This window comes from Crinia signifera, chromosome 9, assembly GCF_055691185.1.
Source record: "Crinia signifera chromosome 9, ASM5569118v1, whole genome shotgun sequence".
Classification (NCBI taxonomy): Eukaryota; Metazoa; Chordata; class Amphibia; order Anura; family Myobatrachidae; genus Crinia; species Crinia signifera.
Window position 1 is genome coordinate 18,761,727 of NC_139225.1, and position 24,745 is coordinate 18,786,471.

Sequence of the window (24,745 nt, forward strand, 5' to 3'; positions counted from 1 at the left end):
TGCTGTCCTGGCCTCCATCCTATCAGAGTGTGATTGCACTGTCCTGACCTCCCTGACCGCCATCCTATCAGAGTGTGATTGCGCTGTCCTGGCCCCCATCCTATCAGAGTGTGATTGCGCTGTCCTGGCCTCCATCCTATCAGAGTGTGATTGCGCTGTCCTTACCTCCATCCTATCAGAGTGTGATTGCTCTGTCCTGACCTCCATCCGATCAGAGTGTGATTACGCTGTCCTGACCCCCATCCTATCAGAGTGTGATTGCACTGTCCTGGCCTCCAGCCCATCAGTGTGTGATTGCACTGTCCTGGCCTCCAGACCATCAGTGTGATTGCGCTGTCCTAGCCTCCATCCTATCATAGTGTGAGTGCACTGTCCTGACCTCCATCCTATCATAGTGTGATTGCGCTGTCCTGACCTCTAATCCTATTGGAGTGTGATTGCGCTGTCCTGACCTCCATCCTATCAGAGTGTGATTGCGCTGTCCTGACCTCCATCCTATGAGAGTGTGAATGCGCTGTCCTGGCCTCCATCCTATCAGAGTGTGATTGCTCTGTCCTTACCTCCATCCTATCAGAGGGCGATTGCGCTGTCCTGGCCTCCATCCTATCAGAGTGTGATTGCACAGTCCTGGCCCTCATCCTATCAGCGTGTGATTGCCTTGTCCTGCCTCCATCCTATCAGTGTGTGATTGCGCTGTCCTGGCCTCCATCCTATCAGAGTGTGATTGCACAGTCCTGACCTCCATCCTATCAGTGTGTGATTGCACTGTCCTGACCTCCATTCTATCAGAGTGTGATTGCACTGTCCTGGCCTCCATCCTATCATAGTGTGAGTGCACTGTCCTGACCTCTATCCTATCATAGTGTGAATTGCTCTGTCCTGACCTCCATCCTATCATAGTGTGAGTGCACTGTTCTGACCTCCATCCTATCATAGTGTGATTGCTCTGTCCTTATCTCCATCCTATCAGAGTGTGATTGCACTGTCCTGGCCTCCATCCTATCAGAGTGTGATTGCTCTGTCCTGACCTCCATTCTATCATAGTGTGATTGCGCTGTCCTGACCTCCATCCTATTGGAGTGTGATTGCGCTGTCCTGACCTCCATCCTATCATAGTGTGAGTGCACTGTTCTGACCTCCATCCTATCATAGTGTGATTGCTCTGTCCTTATCTCCATCCTATCAGAGTGTGATTGCACTGTCCTGGCCTCCATCCTATCAGAGTGTGATTGCTCTGTCCTGACCTCCATTCTATCATAGTGTGATTGCGCTGTCCTGACCTCCATCCTATTGGAGTGTGATTGCGCTGTCCTGACCTCCCTGACCTCCATCCTATTGGAGTGTGATTGCGCTGTCCTGACCTCCATCCTATCAGCGTGTGATTGCTCTGTCCTTACCTCCATCTATCAGAGGGCGATTTGGCTGTCCTGGCCTCCATCCTATCAGAGTGTGATTGCACTGTTCTGACCTCCATCCTATCATAGTGTGATTGCTCTGTCCTTATCTCCATCCTATCAGAGTGTGATTGCACTGTCCTGGCCTCCATCCTATCAGAGTGTGATTGCTCTGTCCTGACCTCCATTCTATCATAGTGTGATTGCGCTGTCCTGACCTCCATCCTATTGGAGTGTGATTGCGCTGTCCTGACCTCCATCCTATCAGTGTGTGATTGCACTGTCCTGACCTCTATCCTATCATAGTGTGATTGCTCTGTCCTGACCTCCATTCTATCATAGTGTGATTGCACTGCCCTGGCCTCCATCCTATTGGAGTGTGATTGCGCTGTCCTGGCCTCCATCCTATCATGATTGCACTGTCCTGACCTCTATCCTATCATAGTGTGATTGCTCTGTCCTGACCTCCATTCTATCATAGTGTGATTGCACTGTCCTGACCTCCATTCTATCATAGTGTGATTGCACTGTCCTGACCTCCATCCTATTGGAGTGTGATTGCGCTGTCCTGGCCTCCATCCTATCAGAGTGTGATTGCTCTGTCCTTACCTCCATCCTATCAGAGGGCGATTGCGCTGTCCTGGCCTCCATCCTATCAGAGTGTAATTGCACACAGTGTAAATAGCCATTAGCCTGACCATTAATGCTTCATTAGGACTAAACGATCAGATACTACCTTTGATATTTGTGCCAGGGTAAAGTATTGAGTGTACTGCGGCAGATCCATGTTTGGTGGACTTTATCAGCGCCAGCGTCAATATAAGCTATGGATTGTTTTGCAGTGATCAATGTGACTTGAGCACCGACTGAAGGCGTACAGTGACCGCAACCGCTGTCGCACAGCCCTCATTACCTGACCATTATACCCTCTGCTAACACCGGCCTCATGCCAGCCAATGCCAGCTCTCAGGGACATGGCAGAACTATTCTCTGTTACAGCAGGAACTAAATGACAAATCGCCATGACAACAATAAGTCATTTAATTTAGCTGCTCATATAACCAATAACAGTTTAGATTTATGTAGAAAATGTGTCCGGCCCTATCTTCCCCTAACACATATACACCAGTGTTCTCTGTGGACAGAAGACAGGAACCTACCAGTATGTTTACTGAGAGTGGGAGGAAACCAGAGTACCTAGAGAAAGGCCACACAGATGGGGAGAGAACATATAAACACCACACTGTAGGGCATGACATAAACACGGTCCTTAGAAACTTTTGCTATGGGGTCCACAGGAATCTAATTACACCACTGGGCAGAGTTAATTAGCTGCCCAGTTCCATCCACCTGGACCCACATTGCTCAAGTAGGCATATCCTTAAAACCTGGACTGTTAGAATGCTTTGTGGACAAAGTTTTTTTGTGATGTACCCATATGTGCTCAAGCATAGATTCTACATCAAACCTAAAGTACTAAGGTGCCTTGAGGACTGAGGGATTGATTAAAAATAAGCAACAACTGGGCAAAAACCATGCTGCAGTGCAGGAGGGGCAGGATGTAACAGGTGCAGAGAAAGAGAGAGTTAGATTTGTGTGAGTTATATTGTTTCTGTGCAGAGTACATATTGGCTGTTTTATTCTTATACTGCAATTTAGATTCCAGTTTGAACACCTCCCACCCAAATCTAACTCTCTGTCTGCCCCTGTTACATCTGCCCCACCTGCAGTGCAGTGTAGTTTTCCCAGAGTTTGAAAACCACTGGAAAATCAACGCAACTGTTCCAACAACATTAAGGAAAACCGAAGACAAATCTCCGACCAAATCCTAAGACTGTATGATACAAACCAAGGATAAACTAAGAAACAAAAACGTATTGTCGCCACTCACTTATCTAAAACTCTGGAAACTCGCTGGTTAATGAGGTGTAAAATAGCAAACACAGAAGGGTTAAAAATAATATAGGATTTCTGCCTTCACCAGTAATGAGTACCTTGGATGGACTGTTTTTAATTTCCCATTGAAAAGGAATTATAATGCTAGTGTGTTTCTTCGGCTGTATTAATCCGCCATTTTGTCCATTTCTAAACGAATCGGAATTATCTAAATGTGGCCATTAGGGTAATTGGATTTTTATGCGCATTTATAAGCCGTTCACTTTACTGCTGGCTGTTTATGTGGAGCCCGGCTCTGCATTCTGTGAACTAGGTAATTTGTCTCCCCAGTCCGCCCGTGTGGGTTTGACACTTCCCATATTCCCAGAGAAGCAATTCTCCCTCCCGCAGTAGCGGGTTAGATCTGTTTTTGAGATTGTTACCATTCCAGGACGCCGCGCATTTATCACGGTCGTTTCAGTATTGTATCTTACACAGTGTACGTTGTTTTACCAGTAGAGTAGATGTTAAAGTGACACCATCGAATCGATATTAATAAGAGTGCAGCCAATCAATAAACTGGGAGCTATTTACTCAGCGACATCACTGGTTGTCGGTGGATGGATATTATTGCCGGGTGACAAAATGGCTGCTTCTACTGTGTGTCAGGTGATAGGTCGAAGGGGTTCCTAGCAAATCTTGCATATTGGCTGGCCTGTCAGACCTATGGGTTCTAGCAGATCCACATTGCTATTAGTTTTTATCAGATTGTGGTTAATATGAACGTCACAAGGCTGAAACGTTTCAGTAGGGTATCGTGCAGCTACTTTAAAGGATTATGGGCGGACAATACTGGTCAAAAAAACTCATGTTGAGGTTTCTTTACAGCCCAACCAACGGCCAACAGTGGCCAAGTCCACCACTCTCCAAATGTGTCCCCTAGTCGAAGGCTTCTCCAAGTCCTCACATGTAGTCTGTGCAATCAAGTATTTATTATCGTTGGTGCTCCCAGTACTGAAACACTCACAATGACTGGGAGTCTCCTCCTAATATTGTACACAATCTGAAGTACCCTACAAACAAGAGGTGTGGCCGGTGAGCAACACCCCCCCCCCCCCCCCCCCACAAAACACACTAACTCCACTCCAAACATATAAAGGCACACAAGTGTGCAATATCTTTAGAACCCGCTTCAGTGTCCCACTGGGACGTTATTCTGTTTGGTGGTAGGAGGAGCTACAGAGCTTCCCAGCGGCATTGGCTGGATCATCCATGATCAACATTCCCTAGATGGTGGCATATTATCATTAGGAAATGCTTCTCTACTAAATTACAGCTGCTAATAAGATACCGGTCCAAGCCTTAATATATAAAAGACCCTATCGTTCCCCCCCCCATCCACATACTGCAGTCCTATGTCACTTTATGTTGCTCATCCTCGCAGCTCACTAGCGCCATCCTCTGCTCATCATAAGGGAGGAGCCTGTGGTTCTCCTAAACTCAGAAACTCCGCTATACTGAAGATGTAGCCTCCAGACAGCCACCTGGGTCTCTCCCACGGCTGCTGGGACGTCAGACACTAAACACACGGACGCAGTAAACACTGAATAATATATGCAAGTTCCCGGACGCTAGAACACTACTGGACACTTGCTGCTGATATTGGAGAAAGGTCGTTCTAAGGAAAAGGAATTAGCGGCGCTCCCTCACGATGATGCGAGACAATTCAATTGTTACGCAGACACAATTATTCCACCCGATCAACATTAAACGTTATAAATATTAAAACATTCCGGATAATATTCAAATACTGCTATAAATAATTCAAAAACTGCATTGACTAATACATTAAGGTTTAAATGGTGGTAATATAACATCGAAGGAGGGAGGGGGGGCATCGCGGTACCTTGCCAGTAAATACCAGCGCCAAATCCGTTAGTTTTATTAGGATACTACACTAAATATATGTCGCCAGGAAAAAGTGCTAGGGGCCGATTCAGGATCGCTCGTTACAGTCCATTTTGGCCCAAACCCCTATAGATCGGCCGGGTGGCATTTACGGGTTCGCATGGAAGCGGTCTAGAGAGCCAAACTGAATCAGGCCCTTAGTACCAGGAGATGTGTATATGGATGAATACAGATATTAAAAACCTGCTGAGCACATGTTGACCATATAGGAACAAATTAAACTATAAGTATAAGGGAAGTATTCAATATGGGGTCACGGCTGCCGAGCTGGCCCAACAGCCGTGACCCTGTCTCGTTCTCGGTCTGCTCCACCGAGAACAAGCAGGCAGGATTCAATTTCCCGTCTGCAGCGGAACGAGAAGGGGGCGTGGCCGGGAAGAGGGGAGCTGCGGCCGGGAGCTCGTTACTTCCTGGCCGTTCTCGTCAAGACGAGCCCGACTGCTCGTGAAGTCGGGGTCGTTCTGCCGAGATACCCGTTCAATGCTGTCGAGATGGTAAAAGTTAACTTTATGCACGATAATGATATGAACAATATTATCATGCATATCGTCTAGTGCTGTGATGAAGAACCTTGACACTCCAGATGTTGTTGAACTACACATCCCATCATGCCCTGCAACAGTTGTGCTATTTTGCCGTGCTAAAAGTGTTGCAGGGCATGCTGGGATGTGTAGTTCAACAACAGCTGAGTTATGCCCTTGACGGCTCGTTAAGTGGTTTTTATCATCCTGCAGGTACAGATTGAGAACATTGCTAAGGAGGGCCATGCTGCAGACTGACCACCGCTCAACCCCCCTTGCTCAACACTGATGGCATTCTGAAGTTTGTATGCCCCTGACCGTCTTGACGTATCCCCACCGCCACCGATATCACTGGGTACACACACTGTGCAGTGTGTATTCAGCTTTACACAGCACTGTGGTTACCGGAACATGGGAAGAGACAGGGACCAATGGAAATGCTAAGGGGTCGGGATGCCAGCGCATGACTCGGACAAAGCGCTCAGTGTGCAGAACAGGTACCATAGGTTTCTGTGTGCCAGTATCAGTCATTTCCTCCCACAGCTGTCATGCACAGTACGCCCTGATCAACACTGAGGAGCTCCAGTAAGTGCTAAACAATCTGCCAATCGCAACCGGATATAAATTGCAGCCTCAAAGGCTGACAATTAATGGTCAGCTCCAGAAAATTCCTATAACATAATACAAGTGGCTCAGGATTATGCTGCATTAACCGTTCCCCAGAAGTCTCCATTATCCGTGCAGATGAAATAACATGGGGGTGTATAAAGGGAAGAACAGAACCATCCGGATGGACAACAGCAAAGCGCTCTGCATGCACAGCTGCAACACTCCCATAACCGCCTGTGTTCCGCTGTGCAACCACCAGGGCTGCACCATTGCCCCTGTGCCTAGTAACTGCCTGGCTCCTACGGTCCCTGATTACCACCTCTCTATAGAGGCCTCCAGCATCTCCGGTCTATCCACACGTATCCCCATCCTGCCATATGCTGAATTATTTCTGCATCCTTTCATCTTATTCTGTAGGACTGTTATGGTCCATGCCCCTCTCCCCTGTCTGGTTGGTTGAAATCTCATTCCTCCAATTGCCACAACGACCATTGTAATCAGGGGGAGGGTGTGTGTGTGTGTGTGTGTGTGTGTGTGTGTGTGTGTGTGTGTGTGTGTGTGTAAAAGTTCTTTATTCTTTGACGGAACTTTTATCACCACTTCGCTTTATTATATACATTTACATTCTGAAGCATTTAAGAAAGTAATGAACACTACTAAGAGGCCCAGTAAGTTCCAACAGGAAGACACGCCACAGAAGCACACGCATGTAAGTAGAATGGCAGAACACGGGACTCCTACACTCACCTGTCCGGGTTTTACTGTTGGTGAGAATCTCCTGAAGACGTTCCTGCAGCTTATCCGCCCTCTTCCTCTCCAGGTGCAGCTGCCTCTTCAGGTCCTTAAGCTGACAGGGAAATAATGCTGTGTATTAGTATTAGTCTGTGTATTAGGAGGAGGGGAGAGGTCGGTGTATTAGGAAGGGAGAGGACAGTGTGTCCCCTGATGTCTGTGTATTATGAGGAGGGGAGAGGTCAGTGTCCCCTGAGGTCTGTGTATTAGGAGGAGGGGAGAGGTCAGTGTGCCCTGGTGTCTGTGTATTAGGAGGAGGGGAGAGGTCAGTGTCCGGATGTCTGTGTATTAGGAGGAGGGGAGAGGTCAGTGTGTCCCGTGATGTCTGTGTATTAGGAGGAGGTGAGAGGTCAGTGTGCCCTGAGGTCTGTGTATTAGGAGGAGGGGAGAGGTCAGTGTGCCCTGATGTCTGTGTATTAGGAGGAGGGGAGAGGTCAGTGTCCGGATGTCTGTGTATTAGGAGGAGGGGAGAGGTCAGTGTGTCCCATGATGTCTGTGTATTAGGAAGGGAGAGGTCAGTGTCCCCTGATGTCTGTGTATTAGGAGGAGGGGAGAGGTCAGTGTGTCCCGTGATGTCTGTGTATTAGGAAGGGAGAGGTCAGTGTCCCCTGATGTCTGTGTATTAGGAGGAGGGGAGAGGTCAGTGTGTCCCCTGATGTCTGTGTATTAGGAGGAGAGGAGAGGTCAATGTGTGTCCTGATGTCTGTGTATTAGGAGGAGAGGAGAGGTCAGTGTCCCCTGATGTCTGTGTATTAGGAGGAGAGGAGAGGTCAGTGTCCCCTGATGTCTGTGTATTAGGAGGAGGTCAGAGGTCAGTGTGTCCTGATGTCTGTGTATTAGGAGGAGGGGAGAGGTCAGTGTCCCCTGATGTCTGTGTATTAGGAGGAGGGGAGAGGTCAGTGTGTCCTGATGTCTGTGTAATAGGAGGGGAGAGGTCAGTGTGCCCTGATGTCTGTGTATTAGGAGGAGGGGAGAGGTCAGTATGTTCGGATGTCTGTGTATTAGGAGGAGGGGAGAGGTCAGTGTGTCCTGATTTCTGTGCATTAGGAGGAGGGGAGAGGTCAGTGTCCCCTGATGTCTGTGTATTAGGAGGAGGGGAGAGGTCAGTGTCCCCTGATATCTGTGCATTAGGAGGAGGGGAGAGGTCAGTGTCCCCTGATGTCTGTGTATTAGGAGGAGGGGAGAGGTCAGTGTCCCCTGATATCTGTGTATTAGGAGGAGGGGAGAGGTCAGTGTCCCCTGATGTCTGTGTATTGGGAGGAGGGGAGAGGTCAGTGTCCCCTGATGTCTGTGTATTAGGAGGAGGGGAGAGGTCAGTGTGCCCTGATATTTGTGTATTAGGAGGAGGGGAGAGGTCAGTGTGTCCTGATGTCTGTGTATTAGGAGGAGGGGAGAGGTCAGTGTCCCCTGATGTCTGTGTATTAGGAGGAGGGGAGAGGTCAGTGTGTCCTGATGTCTGTGTATTAGGAGGAGGGGAGAGGTCAGTGTGTCCTGATGTCTGTGTATTAAGAGGAGGGGAGAGGTCAGTGTGTCCTTAAGTCTGTGTAATAGGAGGGGAGAGGTCAGTGTCCCCTGATGTCTGTGTATTAGGAGGAGGGGAGAGGTCAGTGTGTCCTGATGTCTGTGTAATAGGAGGGGAGAGGTCAGTGTGCCCTGATGTCTGTGTATTAGGAGAGGAGAGGTCAGTGTCCCCTGATGTCTGTGTATTAGGAGGAGGGGAGAGGTCAGTGTGTCCTGATGTCTGTGTAATAGGAGGGGAGAGGTCAGTGTGTCCGGATGTCTGTGTATTAGGAGGAGGGCAGAGGTCAGTGTGTCCTGATTTCTGTGTAATAGGAGGGGAGAGGTCAGTGTGTCCTGATTTCTGTGTAATAGGAGGAGGGGAGAGGTCAGTGTGTCCTGATGTCTGTGTATTAGGAGGAGGGGAGAGGTCAGTGTGTCCTGATGTCTGTGTATTAGGAGGAGGGGAGAGGTCAGTGTGCCCTGATGTCTGTGTATTATGAGGAGGGGAGAGGTCAGTGTGCCCTGATGTCTGTGTATTAGGAGGAGGGGAGAGGTCAGTGTGCCCTGATTTCTGTGTATTAGGAGGAGAGGAGAGGTCAGTGTCCCCTGATGTCTGTGTATTAGGAGGAGGGGAGAGGTCAGTGTCCCCTGATGTCTGTGTATTAGGAGGAGGGGAGAGGTCAGTGTCCCCTGATGTCTGTGTATTAGGAGGGGAGAGGTCAGTTTGCCCTGATGTCTGTGTATTATGAGGAGGGGAGAGGTCAGTGTCCCCTGATGTCTATGTATTAGGAGGAGGGGAGAGGTCAGAGTGTCCTGGTGTCTGTGTATTAGGAGGAGGGGAGAGGTCAGTGTGTCCTGGTGTCTGTGTATTAGGAGGAGGGGAGAGGTCAGTGTCCCCTGGTGTCTGTGTATTAGGAGGAGGGGAGAGGCCAGTGTCCCCCTGGTGTCTGTGTATTAGAAGGAGGGGAGATGTATGATCTCCTGATACAGTATCTGTGTATTAGGAGGAGGGGTCTGTATATTAGGACGGGTATATACTCACAGCTGCACTCCCTCTCTTCTCCAAGATTCTCTGTCCATCCGCTGTATCTTTTACCTCCTGGAAATTAAAACAAATGTATATGATTAATCAACACCACTTATAGCCACACGTGATAACATGTAACATACATGACAGCCACACGTGATAACCCAGTACAGTCATGGGAGCCATGGCCACCACAAGCCCGGCCTGCGCACAGATCAGGCAATGTGCGGAGTGGAACACAGGAGAGTTAGGCGCATGGCGGAGGCCTCACCTGTCTCAGCTGGTCGATGGTCTCATTAAAACGCTCTCTCTCTTTCTCAAAAGCCTTTATTTGCCCCATGAGCGTCTCCAGATCTTCTTGTTTCACCTGCAGTAACAGGAACGATATTAACCAACTGTCCGTCTGTCACACGAACCCCGCTTTATCAGCCCCCAGACTTACCTGCAGCTCTGCAGAATGTTCCTCCCGCCGCTTGGCCAAGTCCTCCGTGTGCTGCAGCTGGTTCCGCTCAACGGTCTCCTGCAACAAGTTGGTATATAGTATATACATAGATATGAGAAGTAGATACTGACGCTCAGACCCTTTCCCCCTCTCACCTCTGCCTCCTTCAACCGTCGCTCAAACCAGCCTTTGGTTCCCTCTAGTGACTGAATCTGTAAGCGCAGCTCCTCTGTAGTTTGCTGCAGTCCTTCCAGCTCCCTGCTCCGGGCCTAAAACAATACCAAGATAACGTTTATATATACACACACAGGGATGCACATACACATATACTGACCATATAAGATATTAGACATAAGACATTCTATCTGGCGGTCTCTGCAGAAACGGACCAATCACAGCACTGATCCACAACAAGCCTTCAAGCTCCAGGAGCTCTCAGACCTATGGGAGATCCACCTTCAAGCGCCTTAGTTGGCCTGGTCCATGAGAACACCGGATCAACCACAGCTGGTTTGCAAGTTCCAAGCAGGTAATTGAAGGACATGGAGTTAGGTGGGCTCCTACGATATTACGCCAAGAAGGATGCCCTCATAACAGACACCGGATTATCAGATCAAGGGCCAGATGCGCTAAGCTTCAAAAGTGATAAAATGGAGAGTGATAAACAGCCAGCCAATCAGCTCCTACCTGCCATGTGACAGACTGTGTTTGAAAAATGTCAGGCAGGAGCTGATTGGCTGACTGTTTATCACTCTCCATTTTATCACCTTTTTGAAGCTTAGAGAATCTGGCCCCTGAAAACCACAACCTCCAAGTCCATGCTGGAGCGATGAGAACGGTCGGAATACTTTCTGGATGGATGTGCATGATGACATAGGGTAATACCAGAAGATATCCTTACACTAAGAGAACAAGGGATCAGCAAGGTTCTATAACTGCAGCTGATAGGTCGGTGGACTCTGCTCAACCAACACGGACCAACAAGACATCAGACTTATCTCTAGTGTAACCCAGCAGACCGGCATCTGGAGGGTTTATTCCAGCAATGTGGCTCACAGAGGTTTCTGGAACGGGTTTCGGCGATTCTGACGATAACAGCCAAGTCCCGCCATCCCGACATGGCTACGTACAGCAGACATGAAACGTGCTGCTACAGCGACACAAATAAAGTTATAGTGCGCGCACGGTAACAATGCTGTAAGCAGCCGGACCCCGATGCGCGGCTGTTTGGTGTCAGAGCGTCTGTCGGGATTCAGACGGCTCTAAAAGAAAAACTTGTTACTGTAATCCAGAAACCTGAGCTAAGCACCTGATTTATCAGCCATAAGTGTCTTCGATGACTTCGGGGTCGATTCGGGATCGATCGTTGTGGTTGGGGTTTGCTCATGCGCATTTCTGCACACTCGCCGGCCCGTTTGCTGTGGGGAGGGAGGGACGGCGGCATCTAGGGGGCGGCAGCAGGGGAACTGTCTGATGCCTGCTCGAGGCTGATGTCACATGACGCCAGCACCGCCCCCTCTACGGCAGACTTCAACAGAAATAAAAGTCCGTTTAGACTGGGGGAGGGCGGGTGTTTGGCTGGGCAGCGAACGACTGTTGCTTAGTGAGCCAATCTGAATTAGGCCCTTTGTGTGAAGGGTAGAAGCCTTATTTGTGTATGGCCTAGATGGAGTTTACTGCGCTATTCTCTCGCTGTGGTCAGACTTGGGTCCCATCCCAGAGAGATCTTATTATGGTCTGCAAAACAGCAGATATCCTAACACCTCTGGTCCCAGCATTTCGCATATGGGAGACTCAAGCTGTACTGCCAAAAGTACATAACCTTTCTGCAGGAAGAATGGGGAATTACAGAGCAGAGGGATTGTGGTTCCAGTCTTGCACAGTGGCCGATTCGTGCGTCCGTGGCCGTGGATGAGAACGTCTTTCAGGTGAGGATGGTCTGCTGCTTGAACACTATTCCCTGGCAATGGGGAACGATCAGGAATTAAATTCAGCTGCTGCCGTATAAGGGGAAGGAAGGCCTCATTTATGTCACCTCTGCTAGACGCGTTTCGCAATCTGGGCTGCACAGATGTTTGCCTGTGAGCGGAGGTTCCTGGAGCATGACCTTGGATGATGCGTTGCACGACCACTGTCCCGGCCGTAACACTAGATTAATCCAATAGTCTCCATGGAAACAGCGCTCAAGTAGAAGAAATCTAAATGACAGTCTTCACATCTGATATAATGTGATCCGCTGAGGCGTTCGTGCCAAGACCTTGTTCATATTACAGTAGATTGAAGGAATGAATCCACGTGGAACCAGCAGAGTTTGCAGAAAGCACCGGATTTCATTACGTCGTGAGCTCTCGTGTGTCAAACCACTGGCAGGTGCAGATAACGGTGGGCACTGAGATAGGGCAGGGTCAGATAACGGTGGTACTGAGATAGGGCAGGTGCAGATAACGGTGGGCACTGAGATAGGGCAGGGGCAGATAACGGTGGGCACTGAGATAGGGCAGGGGCAGATAACGGTGGGCACTGAGATAGGGCAGGGGCAGATAACGGTGGGCACTGAGATAGGGCAGGGGCAGATAACGGTGGGCACTGAGATAGGGCAGGGGCAGATAACGGTGGGCACTGAGATAGGGCAGGGGCAGATAACGGGGGGCACTGAGATAGGGCAGGGGCAGATAACGGGGGGCACTGAGATAGGGCAGGGGCAGATAACGGTGGGCACTGAGATAGGGAGGGGGCAGATAACGGTGGGCACTGAGATAGGGCAGGTGCAGATAACGGTGGGTACTGAGATAGGGCAGGTGCAGATAATGGTGGGCACTGAGATAGGGCAGGGGCAGATAACGGTGGGCACTGAGATAGGGCAGGGGCAGATAACGGTGGGTACAGAGATAGGGCAGGTGCAGATAACGGTGGGCACTGAGATAGGGCAGGGGCAGATAACGGGGGGCACTGAGATAGGGCAGGGGCAGATAACGGTGGGCACTGAGATAGGGCAGGTGCAGATAACGGTGGGCACTGAGATAGGGCAGGGGCAGATAATGGCGGATACTGAGATAGGGCTGGGGCAGATAACGGTGGGCACTGAGATAGGGCAGGGGCAGATAACGGTGGGTACTGAGATAGGGCAGGTGCAGATAATGGTGGGCACTGAGATAGGGCAGGGGCAGATAACGGTGGGCACTGAGATAGGGCAGGGGCAGATAACGGTGGGCACTGAGATAGGGCAGGTGCAGATAATGGTGGGCACTGAGATAGGGCAGGGGCAGATAACGGTGGGCACTGAGATAGGGCAGGGGCAGATAACGGTGGGCACTGAGATAGGGCAGGTGCAGATAATGGTGGGCACTGAGATAGGGCAGGGGCAGATAACGGTGGGCACTGAGATAGGGCAGGTGCAGATAATGGTGGGCACTGAGATAGGGCAGGGGCAGATAATGGTGGGCACTGAGATAGGGCAGGGGCAGATAACGGTGGGTACTGAGATAGGGCAGGGGCAGATAACGGTGGGCACTGAGATAGGCAGGTGCAGATAACGGTGGGCACTGAGATAGGGCAGGGGCAGATAATGGCGGATACTGAGATAGGGCTGGGGCAGATAACGGTGGGCACTGAGATAGGGCAGGGGCAGATAACGGTGGGCACTGAGATAGGGCAGGTGCAGATAATGGCGGATACTGAGATAGGCAGGTGCAGATAACGGTGGGCACTGAGATAGGGCAGGGGCAGATAAGGGCAGGGGCAGATAATGGCGGATACTGAGATTGGGCTGGGGCAGATAACGGTGGGCACTGAGATAGGGCAGGGGCAGATAACGGTGGGTACTGAGATAGGGCAGGTGCAGATAATGGTGGGCACTGAGATAGGGCAGGGGCAGATAACGGTGGGCACTGAGATAGGGAAGGGGCAGATAACGGTGGGCACTGAGATGACGCAGGCACAAATGACAGTGCGCCCCCAGGAAAGCAGAAGTGCAGGAAGATGGCTGAACCACAGATGAGAGTCCGCTGTAGGGCTGATTAGCAGCTTACAAGGATCTGCATGGTGAGTGTATAGGGAGACGAATCACCTCTGGCCTGGGTTGGAGCCACCCTCTACACGCTGTGGCTAAAATATCGGGGCTACTGACACAGAAGGTACTGGGGGCAGGAGACACTGAAGGCTCTGCAGACTGTAACACTGCGCCGGTGACTAGATGAGGTAACGGTACAGTAATCTCTATGACCATGTGTGATACGTATGTAGTAGGAATACTCGGGGAGGATTCTGTATCCAGGCATAAGAGTTCCATCCCGGAGATGCCTGACAGAGGCCTCTCTGGGAATATGGTGCAGTATAAATACCACATAAACAGTGTCACTCAGCAGGACGGCCAAGAGTCTTCCACATGAAGGACCTCACCACCCTTGTTCACCAAGTTCCCATGAGAAGCCTCTGTATATGTTCGGTCTATCCTGCCCCCTAGTGGCAATACCTATAAACAACCCCAGTACTTAGCAAGGACATGTAGGGCTGTTAGATACAGAGGGATCAGCAGACGGTCTCCCACCCTGGTTATAACAGTGAATGTCTGGGGCAGCACGGACGGTGTAATGGTTAGCATTACTGTCTCACAAGACCGAAGTCATGGGTTGGATTCCCACCATGGATCTAACGGTGTGGAGTTTGTATGTTCTTCCCGTGCTTGCGTGGGTTTCCTCCAGGTACTCCCATTTCCTCCCACAATCCAACAAAAACTTACCCTAGCGTGAATGTGTGTGCCTGTACATGTGATGAGGAATATAGATTGTTAGCTCCGTGGGGCAGGAACTGATGCGAATGGCCCAATGTTCTCTGTAAAGTGCTGCAGAATATGTGTGCGCTATATAAATAACTGATAATAAATAATAAGATGTCTTAGAGTCGCCCCCTAGTGGTAAATGGAATATTACATGTTATAGGTCAGTAGACAGTTTCATGGTTACAATCAGCACACATTCCTCCACACTTCTATCCTCTGTCTGTTTAGTGTTTCCCACACGTTGTAACGGACTATGGACAAGTTAAATCAGGCATGTCTAAACTATGGCCCTCCAGGTGTTGTGAAACTACAAATCCCATCATGCTATTAGGGAATGCTAAAACTATGGCAAGGCATGCTGGGATGTGTAGTTTCACTACAGCTGGAGGGCCACAGTTTGGACATACCCGAGTTGAATTCTTAAAGAGATCCTGAAAACATGCCCTGCTGCATGTTTTCCGAGTGATCTGTGTGAGGTCACAGGTTAACCTCTCTTAGGTGTACCTTCTCGTCCCTCAGCTGGACCCTCAGATCTTCCTCCCCGCGGTTTTTCTCTTCGTGAAGCTCCCGCAGCTCCTTCTCGTACTTGCCGCGGATGCTTAGCACCTCCTTCTCGTGCTGGAGCTTAATGTTGCCCACCAGTTCCTTGTGCCGTGCCTTCTCCTGCAGCATCTCTATGGCCATCTCGTCCAACATGGCTTTTCTCTTGTCGGCGCTCTGCGGGGAACAGAAGCAGGTGAAGGAACCACACAACCGAAGAGGAACGGGAACCAACCACAGGACAGGGGCAGCAAGCTCAGTATATAGACAACACAAGGGGAGGACCTACTTTGCGGGCCTCGTCCAGGTCCTGCTGTAACTGCTGCATCTCCTGTTTTTGCTCTTGCAGCTGCTCCGCCAGGCGGCCATTAGCACGGCCGGACTCCTATTGGGCGACAGAACAAATATACAGTATGAGATGTTTCTGCAAATCATAAAATATTTTCTACATCTTATACCACTGGAATCTCCTTCATTACCATAAAGGAAAACAATGCCACAAATTAAATGTTTCATAAATTGAAATCAGTTAATTCTATTATAACCTGCTGAGAGAATTACTTACCTGTCTCTTCATTCATTTCTCCATTCCTAGCAAGGCTTTCATACTATATACTGGGGGGGAGTGACGAGGGAGGACCAATCACAAACCAGAGCGACAGAGGCTGCAGCTTTGATTGGTTCTCCTCCTCCACTGCTAGGACAGAGAACAATAAGGTACTTACCAATTCTTTTTAAGTAGAGTTATTAAAGAATATTAGTACCTGTAACTCAGCCACTGGCTGTATTTAACAGCTCCGCCCTCTGCGCTGTTCTCTCTCTAGCTGAGGGATGAAATGGATCTAAGGCATCTGTGCTGTGGGGTTGGCTCTCCTCAACTAAAGATAAAGGCGATCAGCACCTGAGGTGAATTCCACAGATTCCCTGATTTTATAAAAAAAACTGGGATCCACCTAAATCCAGCAATGATGGAGGGTCCTCAAAGGGCTGTTTCTTGGACATTCAAATGGCTTTTAAAAAGGGATAGAATAGGTGTAAGTATAGGCATAAATATATTGGGTGAAAGGAATGCGATTGCTATGGGGCCCTGCAATTTAGGGGGCCCAAACTAACCACCTGTACTGTGCAGACTCTCTGGTGAAGAACAAAGTTGATGCGGCCCATTAAAACTGTTGCTATGGGGCCCACAAAGAAGTAGTTACGCCATGTGGCGGATCCTGAGGTGGGGGCTGCTGCATAGTTCAAAATTAAAGTAGGGGAGTCACACCAACTGTAAGTGAGTCAGTTTGGAATGGCAGTGGGTGTGGCTTCCCTATTTGAATTTTCAACTGTGCTGCAGAAACCCCCCCCCCCTCTACATTGCATCCTAGGAAATAATAGACAGAATGCTATGGGAAACATCACCTTTTTTAATATTTAAATGCCTTAGTAAATTCCCCCTTAAGTCTCCTTTTCTAAGAATAAATCTCTTCTATCAAACTCTAAGTTTGCATCTGCCTCAAAGAGCGAAAAGGACTCTGCCACGGTCTACCTTGACACGTTGCTGCAACGGCTGATTCGCCCCCTTTGCACCTCATTGAATCCCCCCTAAAAGTGCACCTTATGCCAACGAAACTTCTCATGTCTGAGGCAAGAATTTATTTTTCGGACTTCTGTTTTTTCCATTTCTTTTGTACAATCTGCTATAATATAAACGTCTTGTTTTCAAAAATGATTTTGTGCTGATGATGTCTATGTTACGGAACAGTGTGTTAGGATAATGTATGTGTTGCTTTAAGGATACTGCGGACATCGCCGCAGCCAAAGTACTGTACGTTTAAGGTGTATGCATATTAATAGTCTGACATTTCAGGATACACTTTAAAGGCCTTTAATAAATACAAATCTGTACCCTCACCCTATCTACTTCCGCCCCCCCCCCCCCCCACACACACACACACACACACCTGGAGTTGAGTCTTCAGGTCCTCTCTGAGCGCCAGAAGCCCCTCCCTCTCGGTCTGCTGCTGCTGCAGGTCCGCCGTCAGCGCTGAATTTTGGTCCCGAAGTAAACTGAGCTCCTGGGTTCTAGAGGTTTGAATCTGCAGGTAAAGAATAAATGGCTCCGGTAACCACAAATTAACTTGCGGCACAGAACGACGTTGGCACAGATGTGGGAGTTTTACAGGGAAGTCCACTGCAGATCTGAGAACTGGTTGGTGCATGGACTAAGCAAGACACCTACTGATTGGTTGCAGAGACTGACTTCAAACATTTCTATTGGTAGATTTATTTTTCAATTCCAAGAAACTGAGATAACAGAGGTCTATATTGCTGCATTCCGATAGGGTAACTGAAGCCGATATCAATAGCGTATCAAGAAACCTGTATGAAGCTAATGCACTAACAGCCATACGCTATAGAGCAGTGAGTGAGACCCGAAATTCCTGCTTTCTAAATTGTCATTTTGTGTCTGGAGCAAACCATGCTGTCATGCAAGGGGAGCGAATACATTAGTATTTCTGTGCAGGGTAAATACTGGCTGCTTCTTGCAGCCCACAGATGTTAGACAACTTTATTTTTACACTGCAATATAGATTTTAGTTTGCATAACCTCCACCCAAATCTAACTCTCTCTGCACGATACATGCACGATATCACCAGAAATTGCGGAATCTGGACTTTTTTTTTTAACATGTCTCCGGTCAGCCGACAGATCACCAATGCCTGCTGTTCGGGGGCATTCGGTCGGGAAATTGACGCCACAGATGTAGGGGGGGGGGGGGCTTAACACGAAAAATTTGGCTTCGTCATTCTGACTGTGAAGCTAGGGGAGAAGCACCCATTAAATACCCATAATTTGGAGTAGGATTGGCGTGGCAAGGGTAGTGTACCTGCTCCAAGGCCGCTAGATTGGTACGCAAGGCATCGTTCTCTGACAGAATGTTGTCAACTTGCTCCTGGCTCTCCGCACTCTGCCAGGCTACCTGCACTCAGGGGGGAAGGCGGCACACAGGAGCAAGCAGAAGACAGGCAACAGGAGGAAACGAAGGAGAAGGAGAGAGGACAGATTAGTGATAGAACATATCAGAGGTGAGCACACAGCAGAGCGGATATACCAGCTGCCAGGCGGTTCCATACCTGCTCCTGCAGCCCGTGAAGGGCCCGTTCGTGGTCCTGTTTCAGGTTCTGGATCTGCTCCTTCAGCTCAGAACAGTTCTGCAGACACATAACTTCAAATGAGCCACAAATGAAGATCCAAACCGTCCTTACTGACAGCACGCTGCTTATTATCTATCCAGATGGTGAGAAAGTTCTTCTAGAACCTTGTAAGGAAGTTTATGCCATGTTGGATAAGTGTTCTAGATCATCAATACAGAGCGTATGGGTTCAGAATCACACTGCTAAGCATATGGTATTTGAGTGATTTGTTTTCATGCACAGGTACTGAGAATATCACATCTGATACGGGTGCTACTGAGTCCGACTCAGAATCAGCACCATGGACAGGTACTGAGCATGTCGCATTTAAAGGTGCCCATACACTTGTAAGATTTATCTTCAGATCTGGCTGGTTGGAACAAAAACATGGTTATGGATGAGTGACAGTTTGTCAGTTTTCCAGCATTTCCAAGCAAATGGTCAACTGTCATTTACTCTCATCCATAACCAGGTTTTTGTTCCAACCAGCCAGATCTGAAGATAAATCTGCATGTGTATGGCCACCTTAAGATCGGTGCTATAGAGTCCGACTCAGAATCAGCACCATGGACAGGTACTAAGAATCTCACATCTAAAACCGGTGCTACTGACTCAGAATCAGCACCATGGACAGGTACGGAGAAGATCACATCTAAGACCAGTGCTACTAAGCCCGACTCAGAATCAGCACCATGGATAGGTACTGAGAATGTCACATCTAAGACCGATGCTACTGAGCCCGACTCAGAATCAGCACCATGGATAGGTACGGAGAATGTCACATCTAAGACCGATGCTACTGAGCCCGACTCAGAATCAGCACCATGGACAGGTACTGAGAAAATTCTGCTAGTGTTCTAGAACGTCACTTAATCCAAGCTGGGATGAAACATGGAATCCCACAACAGACCCCCACAGACACACAGTAGGACAGGTGCATTGTGGGTGGTGGTTATGGACCGTACTTGCCTGCTGAGCCGCTTGTAACTCCTGCTGCATCTTCTGGTTGCGTGAGGTCAGAACCTTCAGCTCCTCCTCTTTCCTCTGTTGGATCTCCTCAATCTTCGTCCTTGTTTGGAAAGAATCAAGTCAGGAGAGGAGAGGGGGGTGGGGAGCGAGATTCCCAGCAGGGTACGGGACAGATTACAGACTCAGTCACTTTTTTATCATTCACGTATGCACATTTTTACACACACTCTCTACCTCTGAACACATAGTAGGGACTTTCATACCTATAATTTCATCACTTTACTGTCACTATTCTCGATTATGATGCCCTGGAGGGGTCCTTGGCCGGATCATGTTTAGGGGTTCACTGTGCACCAGATGGTGACCCCATAGTGTTTGGGACCTGCTCGACAAGAGGTGACCTGGACGATTGGTGGGCAGGCCAATATCACTGGCCAATGATATACCAACAATATGATATATTATAATATATTATCATTATATGTAATGATCGCATAGTGCATTTGCACCCCCTCTGTCTCTGTGCATACCACTTTATTCTCAGCAGATGGCACTTTTCCTTACTGAAGGGTGTGCAATTTAGAGCCATTTTCCAGATTACAGACTCACCTGCTGTCATTGTACAGAGCTTCCTTGTCGGTCTGGAGACGCAAATAACTGTCAGGGTGAGAGGGAATAAGAAGTAAGCTATGTAATATGTTTGTGTATATTTATTAATATGTGTTACACATCTCTACATAAATCCTGGGTGATTGCTGCCACTACTCAACTAAGACATGGCGGGTAAGAGGAAACCTAAAGCTCCACCTGCCTCATTTTGTGACCACCCCATGTGGCCACACCCATTTCACATTATGGAGCAGATGTACTAACCCCCTCCCCCCCTTAGCGCCTCTCAAGTAACGAGTCCCACTTCTCCTGCATAACGAGGAGAAGCGGGTAACCATTATGGGGAGATGTATTAACTCCCCCCCCCCCCCCCTCTTAGCCGATAAAGAGAGCCGTTATGTTCAGCGTTTACGGCTCTCCTTATCGGCTCCCCTAGCGCACCGTGCATGTGCACTCTCCTTCTCTCCCCTGGCCGGCTCTAATGGGCATGCGCAAGATCTCGCTTAAACCGCGAGATCTCCAGCTCAGCCCAAGCCTGAGCTGGCGAAGTGGCCGGGGCGAATTAACGCCTGGGCAGCTGTTAATACATCGCCCCGGCCGCTAAACACTGGGGGGGGATTGCAGGGGACAGCCCCGCTGAGCGTAACTCGGTGGGCTGTCACTAGCGCACATTAGGTGCGCTAGTAATACATTAGGGAAATCGTAATCCCCCCACTTAACCAGCGTTAAGTGCATTTCTGCACTGAACGCTGGTTCATACATCTGCCCCTATGTACCAAGTCAAAGACACTGCTAAATTTGGAGGTTTGCCTCATGCCCCGACCTACCCCTACAGTCACCGCTCACTTACCTGTCATGCTTCTTCTTTAATTTCTCAGATATCTGTCAGTGGAAGAATATAGAGTCAGGAATGGGAGGGCTGAAAAAAAAATGGTCAAAAAGCACCTACACCTGTAGACTGAATACTTGAAGACACATTGTCAAAAAGAATCAAAAGAGTGTCATTCAAAAATAATATGTTGGTGTTTTTTACTTTTCGAGAGGGGTTGGTGGGTAAAACATTTCCCTCCTTCATTCCAAACTTATAAGTAGCTGGAATGCCTCCCCGGGCAGCCCGGCTGAGAATCTGCCACCATTTAGTAGAGAATGAACCAGTAATCAAGAGCCTATGAGTTCATTAGATCCTGTGACATCACTACGCCCAGAAAATGGCTACCACCACCGTACCTCTATGTTCATGAGAAGGCATCCAATCAGATCACTAAGATCCAGTGACATCACTGAAAAATAACTGAATCCTAGGAAGTTGATATGCCAGATGTTGGTTCAGCCCTTATAATGGGCTCTATAATGAGACTATGTCGTTGTGAATAATATGGATAGGTAGGTTTTACACGTCATGTTTGGTTGCTATGGGTTACTAAGCAGTAAACAACCCTTACTAAATGGACACCTCTTCCTCCATTCTCTTACCTTTGTGTTCTCTTCTTGTACCCGGGAGATATCCCCCTGCACAAATACAGAGTCAGACACAGAGTACAGACAATGATCTCTGAGACGCACCGTACAGAAGTGACACGCCCCGCCACACAATCACCGGCTGCATCATACAGACGCATCGCATCTGGTGCTTTGTATTACATTACTGACTACCGCATTCACGCACTCACAGTAATGGCACAGCGGGTAATAGCTCATAACCAGGACATTTGTCAAAGTGCATCTATTAGTCATGGTGTTTCTCCAACCACTGCACCCCAAAGCCATCTCTCTTCCCCCAGTGCATCAGTGTTTCTCCAACCACTGCCCTCTCTCTTCCCTAGTGCATCTCTGCTTCACTGTGTTTCTCCAACCACTGCACCCCCAAGCCCTCTCTCTTCCCCAGGTACATTTCTCTGTGAAGGTGTGTCTCCAGCCATTGCATGTCTCAAACCTTCTCACTTCCCTCACTCCAAATCTGCCACACAGTGTTTCTCCAACATTTGCACCCCACCCAGCCTTCTCTCATTCCCCAGTCCATATCTGCGTCACAGTGTTTCTCCAACCACTGCAGTCCCCACCCCCTCTCTCTTCAGCCAGGGAATCTCTCTGTGAAGGTGTTTCTCCAGCCATTGCACCCCACCCAGCCTTCACTCATTCCTCAGTGCATATCTGCATCACAGTGTTTCTCCAACCACTGCAGCCCCCACTCCCTCTCTCTTCAGCCAGGGAATCTCTCTGTGAAGGTGTTTCTCCAGGCTTTGCACCCCACCCAGCCTTCACTCATTCCTCAGTGCATATCTGCATCACAGTGTTTCTCCAACCACTGCAGCCCCCACCCCCTCTCTCTTCAGCCAGGGAATCTCTCTGTGAAGGTGTTTCTCCAGCCATTGCACCCCACCCAGCCTTCACTCATTCCTCAGTGCATATCTGCATCACAGTGTTTCTCCAACCACTGCAGACCCCACCCCCTCTCTCTTCAGCCAGGGAATCTCTCTGTGAAGGTGTTTCTCCAGCCATTGCTCCCCACCCAGCCCTCTCTCATTCCCCAGTCCATATCTGCGTCACAGTGTTTCTCCAACCACTGCAGTCCCCACCCCCTCTCTCTTCAGCCAGGGAATCTCTCTGTGAAGGTGTTTCTCCAGCTTTTGCACCCCACCCAGCCTTCACTCATTCCTCAGTGCATATCTGAATCACAGTGTTTCTCCAACTCCCTCCTGGACTACTGCATCCTCCGCCTCTCCCTATGGCCACTCTCCTCCCCATATAGCATGTATCATTCACAAGAGCTGTGTGAGAACCATCGCTCTGAAGAGCTCACAGCCTGAAGCCTTGGTCACTGACCTGTAGTGACTCTATCCGTTCTCTCAGCAGTTTGTTCTCTTCTGTCTGAGTTGCTAACTTGAGTGTTATACCTAAGAAGATACAGAAAGATATTGTGGGTTCATACGGAGTATGTCATGATACACACAGGAACATCATGCAAACTATCTGTATGGACCACCTGCTGCCCCTAACAGCCATCAGATTCCAGTAGGCATTTTTCTTCTGGACTTAGAAACATAAGCACTTCTGATTGGTTATTACAGGAAACACCCCCTTTTTTAAATTACACAACCATTCAGGTGCGGCTGTACGGGAGAGAAATCACATCATTCTCTGAAAATCTCAATCAGACGGATCTGACTTTTATCTGGGCCGGAGATGTGAACAGGGGGCGGGGCTGGCGTCATGTGACATCAACCGCCTACCCAGGCTTTGCCATACCTCCGTTCACATGGGGATGCCCCACCGTTTTGTATGCACACCCAGGTAATGCTGGGCGTCCCCATGTGCCAGCCCCCTCTCCGCCCCCTTCTTTGCCTAGGCAACTATGATAGATGTGGAAAAGAGTTACGCACAGTGGCCCTACACATGAATATTTTTGCCAATACGCATGCGAGGCCGAGCCAAGGTGAATTCCCCCCCTAAGGGTGGAAAAGGAGAAATAATTGATAATTAATACCTTATATCACATGGGGTACAGAAGAGGCAAGAGCATTGGGGGTGTCGAAACGCGCGTGGTTACCAAATTTAGGCAGCAGGTTTCTTGGGGCAGGGACGGACATGAATTTGCTTTTTGCAATGTAAATTGGAAGATAGATATATAGGGGATGAGGGATATATCACTTTTTTGCACTAGCTAAGCACAACTTAGCATCACTGCGTCACATGATCATTGACCATGTGCCACTTGATATTCGTGGTGGAGACCGAGGTAAAAGACTCCTACAATTAGAGTCCCAATGGATTTACAAATTGGACACCATTAGTCCATTAAACATGTTCCTTTACAAGCAGGGAGTGCCTCGTGAGCCCCCAGATTGTACCTGTATCATGACTTTCTACATATCCCCCCTGTCCCCACCTCTCTAGATTCATGATCGATCCTGACAGGACTAACTGACGTTGACCACCTACCTGTGTTGTGTCAATTTATTGCCAAGTCCAGAAGAGTGAGATTGATATCTGGTTCATATATATCTCTGCATTGGCAATTGCTGACTTGGAAAAGATGTGAGTGCCTGCGGCCAGGATAAATATATATAGCTGTGTGATGCCAATGCAGAACATGACTGATGTCCACTGCTCTATATGACAGCACCAGCAGGGGTCTTTACACAAGATGTGCAGAACGTTCACAGCCCCAATGTCAGTAGCATTAAATTACTATTTTATAGAAAAAGGTTTGTACATTTTGGGCCGCCGTCCGTACACCTGGGACCCAGTACTGTAGCGCTGACCCACCTGGGTAACTGCTCCGTACTGCAGGTGGAGTATTGAGAAAGGAATTAAGCACCGACTGCACACTCACCTTGGAGATTATTCTCTCTCAGCTCCCAGGTACCGGACTGATCTCCATCCTGCAAAATAAGACGCGTTTCAGCTGTAGTAATAGCTTTCTTCAGGGCCTCTCTGTCACTCTCAGCCAAACTCTACAAACTTATTCTGTATACCAATGCCTCTCGCCTTAACTGCAAGTCCTCTGTCCTCTGCAGGCGATACACAACGATCAGCTACTGA

At 48.9% G+C, this 24,745-nt stretch overlaps 1 protein-coding gene across 2 annotated transcripts in view; it reads right to left on the bottom strand.

Moving 5' to 3' along the window:
* The window catches only part of GRIPAP1 (GRIP1 associated protein 1), an 83,056-nt gene that overhangs the window by 50,325 nt on the left and 7,986 nt on the right, over window positions 1–24,745 (bottom strand). The window contains exons 8-23 of one of the 2 annotated variants that reach the window (XM_083161272.1): window positions 24,537–24,585; window positions 23,027–23,097; window positions 21,677–21,712; window positions 21,054–21,085; window positions 20,204–20,251; window positions 19,595–19,694; window positions 18,566–18,643; window positions 18,319–18,411; window positions 17,392–17,526; window positions 15,735–15,830; window positions 15,410–15,622; window positions 10,284–10,397; window positions 10,129–10,206; window positions 9,958–10,053; window positions 9,702–9,758; window positions 7,115–7,214 (exon numbers count right to left, since the gene is read on the bottom strand). In XM_083161272.1, the coding sequence (XP_083017398.1) occupies window positions 7,115–7,214; window positions 9,702–9,758; window positions 9,958–10,053; window positions 10,129–10,206; window positions 10,284–10,397; window positions 15,410–15,622; window positions 15,735–15,830; window positions 17,392–17,526; window positions 18,319–18,411; window positions 18,566–18,643; window positions 19,595–19,694; window positions 20,204–20,251; window positions 21,054–21,085; window positions 21,677–21,712; window positions 23,027–23,097; window positions 24,537–24,585 (1,396 nt within the window). The remainder of the gene's footprint in view (window positions 1–7,114; window positions 7,215–9,701; window positions 9,759–9,957; window positions 10,054–10,128; window positions 10,207–10,283; window positions 10,398–15,409; window positions 15,623–15,734; window positions 15,831–17,391; window positions 17,527–18,318; window positions 18,412–18,565; window positions 18,644–19,594; window positions 19,695–20,203; window positions 20,252–21,053; window positions 21,086–21,676; window positions 21,713–23,026; window positions 23,098–24,536; window positions 24,586–24,745) is intronic. The other variant, XM_083161273.1, reaches the window with a different exon arrangement.